The sequence below is a fragment of the Eimeria mitis genome, genomic scaffold (genome assembly GCF_000499745.2).
Source record: "Eimeria mitis Houghton genomic scaffold, Emh_scaff958, whole genome shotgun sequence".
Classification (NCBI taxonomy): domain Eukaryota; phylum Apicomplexa; class Conoidasida; order Eucoccidiorida; family Eimeriidae; genus Eimeria; species Eimeria mitis.
This window is the reverse complement of record NW_013577075.1, coordinates 1,414-8,143: the sequence shown is the minus strand read 5'-3', so window position 1 is coordinate 8,143 and position 6,730 is coordinate 1,414. Positions and strand designations below refer to the sequence as shown.

At 50.2% G+C, this 6,730-nt stretch overlaps 2 protein-coding genes across 2 annotated transcripts in view; one reads left to right on the top strand and one right to left on the bottom strand.

Annotated features, from left to right (window-relative positions):
- Nucleotides 1–143: 143 nt before the first annotated feature.
- EMH_0026120 (uncharacterized protein) lies at nucleotides 144–2,442 on the top strand (the record flags this gene model as incomplete). The annotated part of the gene is made up of 6 exons (XM_013502571.1): nucleotides 144–317; nucleotides 507–666; nucleotides 890–1,348; nucleotides 1,596–1,645; nucleotides 2,035–2,106; nucleotides 2,329–2,442. The coding sequence occupies 6 exons, from the start codon at nucleotides 144–146 to the stop codon at nucleotides 2,440–2,442; spliced, it is 1,029 nt and encodes a 342-aa protein (XP_013358025.1).
- A 650-nt stretch (nucleotides 2,443–3,092) lies between these two features.
- The window catches only part of EMH_0026110 (cell division protein 48, putative), a gene marked incomplete at both ends in the record, with an annotated part of 4,880 nt that continues 1,242 nt past the window's right edge, over nucleotides 3,093–6,730 (bottom strand). Inside the window, 12 exons of the mRNA XM_013502570.1 lie at nucleotides 3,093–3,134; nucleotides 3,474–3,622; nucleotides 3,792–3,903; nucleotides 4,047–4,175; nucleotides 4,286–4,470; nucleotides 4,595–4,688; nucleotides 4,822–4,955; nucleotides 5,369–5,449; nucleotides 5,563–5,680; nucleotides 5,869–5,967; nucleotides 6,099–6,286; nucleotides 6,516–6,710. Of these exons, the coding sequence (XP_013358024.1) occupies nucleotides 3,093–3,134; nucleotides 3,474–3,622; nucleotides 3,792–3,903; nucleotides 4,047–4,175; nucleotides 4,286–4,470; nucleotides 4,595–4,688; nucleotides 4,822–4,955; nucleotides 5,369–5,449; nucleotides 5,563–5,680; nucleotides 5,869–5,967; nucleotides 6,099–6,286; nucleotides 6,516–6,710 (1,526 nt within the window). The remainder of the gene's footprint in view (nucleotides 3,135–3,473; nucleotides 3,623–3,791; nucleotides 3,904–4,046; nucleotides 4,176–4,285; nucleotides 4,471–4,594; nucleotides 4,689–4,821; nucleotides 4,956–5,368; nucleotides 5,450–5,562; nucleotides 5,681–5,868; nucleotides 5,968–6,098; nucleotides 6,287–6,515; nucleotides 6,711–6,730) is intronic.

The window sequence follows — 6,730 nt, the reverse complement described above, 5'->3', positions numbered from 1 at the left end:
ATCTCTTCTGAGTGTATACACCCAGTATATGTACGCTCTACCCGTCGCAGACACTGCTGGATAAGTTAAAGGAGGGTCTGCTGCTGTCCGCCGATCTCACCGAACCCAACAAACAGTCATCGACACCCCGGAGAACCTTCGGCATGAGAAAGCTCAGGGGGGATTCAGCAATTCAGTCTTCTTTGGGGTCAGATGGCAACGACAGACATCAGACACCGTCGCCTGCAGGCTACCTGCTGGATTCAGATGAACGCGCAACCCAGCTGGCCGCCCTCGCCACAGTTGCACTCTTCGACGTCCCCGGGATTGACACCCGTGTGAGTGTAGATGCCCCGCTAGCTGTTGTTGTGCGTAGCGGGCCGGAGTGTGTTCGTAAGGAGTGACCTGCGGGGCAATCGAAGACGACGGCGGCTTCTCTTGCAATGGGAAACAATTTGCTGCGATGTTTTGAAACCCATATTCAGGATCTGCAAGCATTGCACGAGGTGCTTTCATGGGCTATGCAGAGAAGGAGGGTTTCAGCAGCAAATAGACAGCAGAAAGATCCCCCTCCTGTACGTGCTGGTATTCGCGCGACCCTTGAGAAAATACTTGAAAAAGAAGAGCCCCAGTGGGCCCCTGACGACTGCCCCATAATCCGCCGTTTGTCGCTTTACAACCAGTGCCGTGAGTGAGAGGACAGTGGGGCATTCGGCGCCTTATATTTTTTCACCTTGAGCTCGTGAAAACAGAGACAACTGCCTCGTGAAGGGGCATTTGCTGTAGCTGTCAATACAGTCTGGCCTGGTACTTTCGATGACGCACATTGCAGCAATTTTGTGCATGGGATTTATGCTTTCTCTAGTATTGATTTTCGAGTGCTTTTGGAATGTGCTTGGGTTCGTTTCAGTTCTAAACAAAAGCTTGTTTGCCAAAGCGCGGGGAGCGCAGCCTCTTCGGTCGCCACGGGCATCATCAGCAACGGCAGCAAACAGAATAGAAGCAGGAACACCACAAACGAAAACAGAAGGAGTGGAAGTGCCATTTTCTGAGGAGTGTTTGAATGTTGAGCTGTGGAGGCTAGCTGAATGGCTGGCCAGAACCCGACGGTGTTTGTCTGCCCGCCTGTTCTTAGATAAGGCTGAGGCCTCAGGTTTGGAACTGGCGATGACGTCCCACGTGGAATGGCTGGAGGACTCAGCGCAGTGTAATTACATGCAAATAAATATCTCTGGGCAACCGGAGAAGACAGCAGGGGCAGACGCAGTAGCGGCGACTCTGCAAGCCAAGCCGCAGACATTGCAAGATAAAGGAGGCAAAAAGCGAGGCGTCCATCCTTTCAATGTTTGGTTTGAGCCGCGAGCTCCAAGTGCCGGGCGCACTCTACTTACTTGTATGTACACCGCATTAGGTAGGTTGTGGCCGCCGATAGTGGCAGCGTTATTTTTTCCTTTTGACTCCACCAAGGCACAGCGTCCAGCGGAAGCTGAAGAGGCAGGCACCTGGGGGAACTCGCATTCGCTCTTTGGGCTAAATGTTTCTCGCTCATCGAGGGGAAGAGCTAGTTAAAATCTAAAGTGAATGGATTATTGGGGTTTGTTTTGCGCTTCCTGCAGGGCCTGATGATCGGCGAGTGCAGCAAACGATTGGCCGCTTCGACGTGGCGGTGAGGCATTCTGTGGATATTCTGCTTTGCCTTCGAACGTAGAAGCAAAATGTTCACTTTATACATTGCATATTTTTGCCTTCACTGGCTACGTTGCCGTTATTAATATATATATATATATATATATATATATATATATATATATATATATATATATATATATATATATATATAGTGGTGGCTCCAGCTGCTCAGTCCGTCCTCTTTGTACCTATTATATACATTTTTCACATACTAATGCATCTCTACTGAGCTAACTGTGCGTGCAACGTGCTGTACATCCACTGCACATTTATATATAGTAAGTGGACCCCATATTGTGAAGGGAATGTATCCGTATACAGCTGTCGGGGCACGTTGAATGTTGCCGGTTTGGTTCGGCTGCTCAGGTGAAGGCGCACGAATTCTATCCTGTGAAGTTCCCCCACACAAAGGCTCGTCGCGGAGGAAAGCCACGGATGGTGAGCAGCAACAATGGAAAATCCAGGCAAACCCTATCCCCGTATCACGCTGTTCTTACTGAAGCTCACATCATTCTACTTAAAATTCGTTTGTATAGTGATTTTTGAATCATATACACAGTAGGTATTGTTTTTCATTAGTTGGAACATATTTGCAAAGAATTCTTTGAACTCATTGGGGGGCCTCGATTGATTGTTTCTCTGCTTCCCCCTGTCCTGCAGATGCGCGGGCGGTCAGGCCGCTGGTTCTGGTTGGGGCCTTACTGGAAGCCTCCTTGGGCACCGAAGCGGAAATCCTTCACCGAGGACTGGCATCTAACGAATGCTACCGCATAATATATGGATAAGACTTAGTTGTCATNTAACTACTTGAGCTTTAACTTTTGTCTGCAGAGGCTACCCTCTGCTGTTCACAAGGGTGCCAACTGCCCGTTCAGTGTAGGAGTGGGAGCAGTTTCAAGCAACTGCACTACAGCGATTAACTCGTAACATACTGAATACTTAAACATCCTCGCAACGGGGAAAACGGACATTAGGAGGGAATCGACCAGTTCATATGCTGCATACAGAATCGAAGGCAAAGGCAAAACTTTCTAACAAAGCAGTTTTATGCCCGCCTCTGTAGGATTTTTGCAGCAGAAAGCATAAAGTACTTTTCCTTTAGTTTGGAACAAGGAGCAGCCGCAGGCAGCTGCTATTGCCGGCGGTGACGCTGCCTCATCCTAGTGGAAGCATAGGAATAAAGGACATCTACCGACTGCAGATACCCTCGATGCAGTAAATTGCTTAATAGCTTCAACGAAGCAATAAAATAAATGCCTATATTCTGCCTCCTCCTTTCCTCTATACCTTCCCTCTTATCCCAGTGCAGACGTCAACTTGATTTGCGCACGCATGAGCTTGTGCACAGTCGCTGTTCGCTGAAGAGTTTGCTCTTCTCAGAAGTGGCACCACTTCGATTAAAGGGGTGCAAGCGAAATGTCCGATTACGAGTACAGATCGTCGTCGTCGCCTTCCTCAACTCGCCCCTATGCACAACCCAGTTCGGATGCAGATGCACAGTGCAATCCTCAGGGCGGGAAAAAACGAATGCAACTCGATGCGATCCACGAAAATGACGTTTAAATCCAGTCGGAATACACAGTGTCTATGAAGTTCATGTCTGGGTTCTGTCGGTTCTGTCTGGAAGCATGGATATGCGCTAGCTCCTTCATAAAGTTGACCGTACAACAATGCGCGTATACGGACGATGTAATGTCCATTCGTGCTAAACAAACCATGAAGTATATATGGTAAATACTAATGGGTAATGCAGTAGATAATGCAAAGAGGAAGGGCATACAAACGTTACTAGGCAAACCCCTCACCAGATCTGTCGCGGCGCCGTCTGTGTTGGGCCAATCAACAATGATAGTTCCATCGCCCCCTGCCGCCTGGCTCTTGTAGATGGGGTCGAACTTCATTCTGAAGGAGTCGTATTTCGACAAGTCCGTCTGCGAAACACTCCTCCGTGCTCCTGCACGTATCCGCAAGCAAAAAATATATCGAGTTAATAAACTAACAGCTCAAAGCACTCCAGAACATCTCAACAGCCTCAAAAATGCTACTACAATCGGTACATATATATAAAAGGTACAGTGTGCGCAAGCGGACTGATGCGTGTTCGTTAGTGCTCAACCTCTCACCAGCGAGTCCTTCTTCGAAATGTTTGCGCGTGATTTCATACTTCACGTTCGACTCATCTTCATCCATTCCTTCAGTGCCCGCAGCCCGGGCGAGTTCCTCGGCAGCAATAGCCTACGGAAACACTCACACGCGGCATCATAATTTGGGTCATTCTACAGAAAATGCATGGACTGCACACCACAAAGACTGGCTGGCTTTAAGAAAAAGCAATTTCGTCACCCTTAAACGCAAATAATTCTTGCTGGGAACCTCACGTCACGAATGGCGGCTTTCGCAGCTCGTTGACACATTTCAGCGATATCCGCCCCTGAAAAGCCCGCGGTTTTGTGCGCCAGGAAAGGAATGGGCACATTTGGTGCCACTGGCGCTTTTCTCAATGTCGCCTTCAGCAAATAAGCACAACCACAATTTTGCTTGCGCTTTCTTTAGGTTGCAGGAGCGGAAACTAACGCTACCAATACGTGCGCCCATCCCATCCTGAAATGAAACCCACTTGCAAAATGCTAACACGCGCAGGCAGATCTGGGAGGGGAATGTAGATAAGCTGGTCGAGACGTCCCGGCCTAAGAAGAGCTTCGTCGAGGAGTTCAGGCCTATTAGTGGCCCCCACGAAGAAAAGGTTCTTCATAGGACCAACGCCATCTATTTCCGTCAGCAGCTGGTTCATAACTCTGTCACCTGTGCGCGCACATCGTTTCCCGTCCGCCCAAACAAAAACGGGGTTGCGCACTCACGGGATACGCTCGCCTCACTGACTACCCAACCCAAACATTTCTAAGTAGTTGGTCTCTTTCCAACTCACCAGCGCCACCCGCATCCCCCAAGTTGTTGCCACGCTGCGTGCCAATAGAATCGAGCTCGTCGAAGAACAGAACACAGGGGCTCGCGGCTCGCGCCTGAACGCATAAAATTCCTCATGCAGGGGCGGATGCGCGTCGGCAATCATAGGGGCACACAGAAACAGCCTAAGCATTGCTTCGGCTCTCTCTTACGCAAAGAAGCCCACGTAAGGCAAATTTGTTAGCTTACCTTGTCAAACACCTCTCTAACGTTCGCCTCGGATTCACCGAACCACATCGTTAGCAACTCGGGACCTTTGATGGAAATAAAGTTTGCCGAGCATTCAGACGCCACAGCCTTCGCCAACAAAGTTTTGCCGCATCCTGAAGTGACCGCAAAACACACAACAAGCCAACCGTGCTCCCCTTTGCATATCAGATAACCAGCTCATCCATAAGCGCACAAACGAAACCTGCTGTATCCCAGACACTACAGCCAGGCACGCACGCATCTCTCTTTAAAGCTACGCGCAATGTATAAGGGCAAGCTGCAGCACGAACAGGCACTTATAGTGCCTCCATACAAATGAGCAGACATTTGAGCTCCACAACCCACCAGCATATGCATGAATGCATTTGCATGCACAAACAACAGAGTTTACCATCTGAAGCACACGCGAATATGCGGGGAAGTGCATGCACACAAGTAAACCAGCTGCGCCACTGCACAGATACTGCTTTGCTCTCAGCCTTGCCTGGAGGTCCATAAAAGAGTACACCACGGCTTGGACTCATACCGAACTTCTCGAACTTCTCGGGATGATCAATTGGGTAGAGAATCATCTCCTGCAAATTCCTCTTGACCTCCTCCAGACCACCTGTAAAATGACGGGCAAACATCGCCAGCAGACGAATTATAGGCAACAGCGTACATGCATATGAACCTCCACAATGTGCCCATAACCCTTAGAACGCAGCTCTAAACACTCACCAATGTCATCCCACTTAACGTTGGGCACCTCCACAACCGTTTCTCTCAGCGAAGACGGGTTGCAGCTCTGTAACGCTGACGAGAAGTGCTCTTGAGTGACTGCCATAGAGCTCAGCACCTTTGCAGAACAAAATGGAAACGCAACAGCAGAAGCCGACGACTGAGCTGCCTACCAACGCCTGTTCCACAAAAACCTAACCCCATAACGAGCTGCGACTGCACAGGAATTGCTGACAGACGTGCAGTGCGTAGACAGCACGGCCAAGTAGCTGGGGGTGTAAGACGGAGCCGGCATTGAGCCATTACCTGTGCATCAATGGTGTCATCTTCCAGGTCGATCAAATCCATCTTCTCTCGAATGCACGACAGCGCGGCCTCAGTGCAAAGTTGCGCCAAGTCAGCACCCTGCAGGCAGCCATCGATTTCGAAAAAGAAAGGAAATGAGTTAGAATGGGGACAAGAGAGAGCGAACAGGACAGGCACGCCATGCACACAGCGTGTCCGTCATCGCGCAAAGGCTGCTGGCTGCTACGCACCACGAAACCGTGAGTGCTCGAGGCGAGCTCCTCCAGGCGGACGTCGGGGCCCAGTTTCATGTTGCGGGTATGGATGCGGAGGATTTCGAGTCGCCCATTGTCATCTGGCACGCCAATGTCAATCTCACGATCAAACCGACCGAAACGTCGCAGAGCAGGGTCAATGGAGTTCTGGCGGTTCGTGGCCCCTGCGAAATCGTACCAGAAGCAGCAAGCTCTCAGCAGCAATAGGCCGTCTCAAGCACGTATGCGAACGCTTTAAAAACAAAGGAAGTGAGCCCAAGTCTTAGGGCCTCTACGCCCCATGCTGGTGTCTGCTGCTCAGCAGTCTGTCCGTCTCTGCAGCTGCTCCAACGGGTAAGGAGTGTCTCAGAAGTTCGACGTGCTGCTAGATAGCCGTGTTTGTGAGGCAATCACCGATCACAACAACTTGGCCCCTGCCCTTCAAGCCGTCCATCAGCGTCAGCAGCTGCGAGACCACTCGCCGCTCCACCTCTCCGTTTGTCTTCTCTCTCTTGGGTGCGATAGAGTCAATTTCGTCGATGAAGATAATTGCAGGTGCGTTCTTCTCAGCCTCTTCAAACGCTCGACGCAAATTCGCCTCCGCCTCCCCTAAAATCGCGCAAACCAGA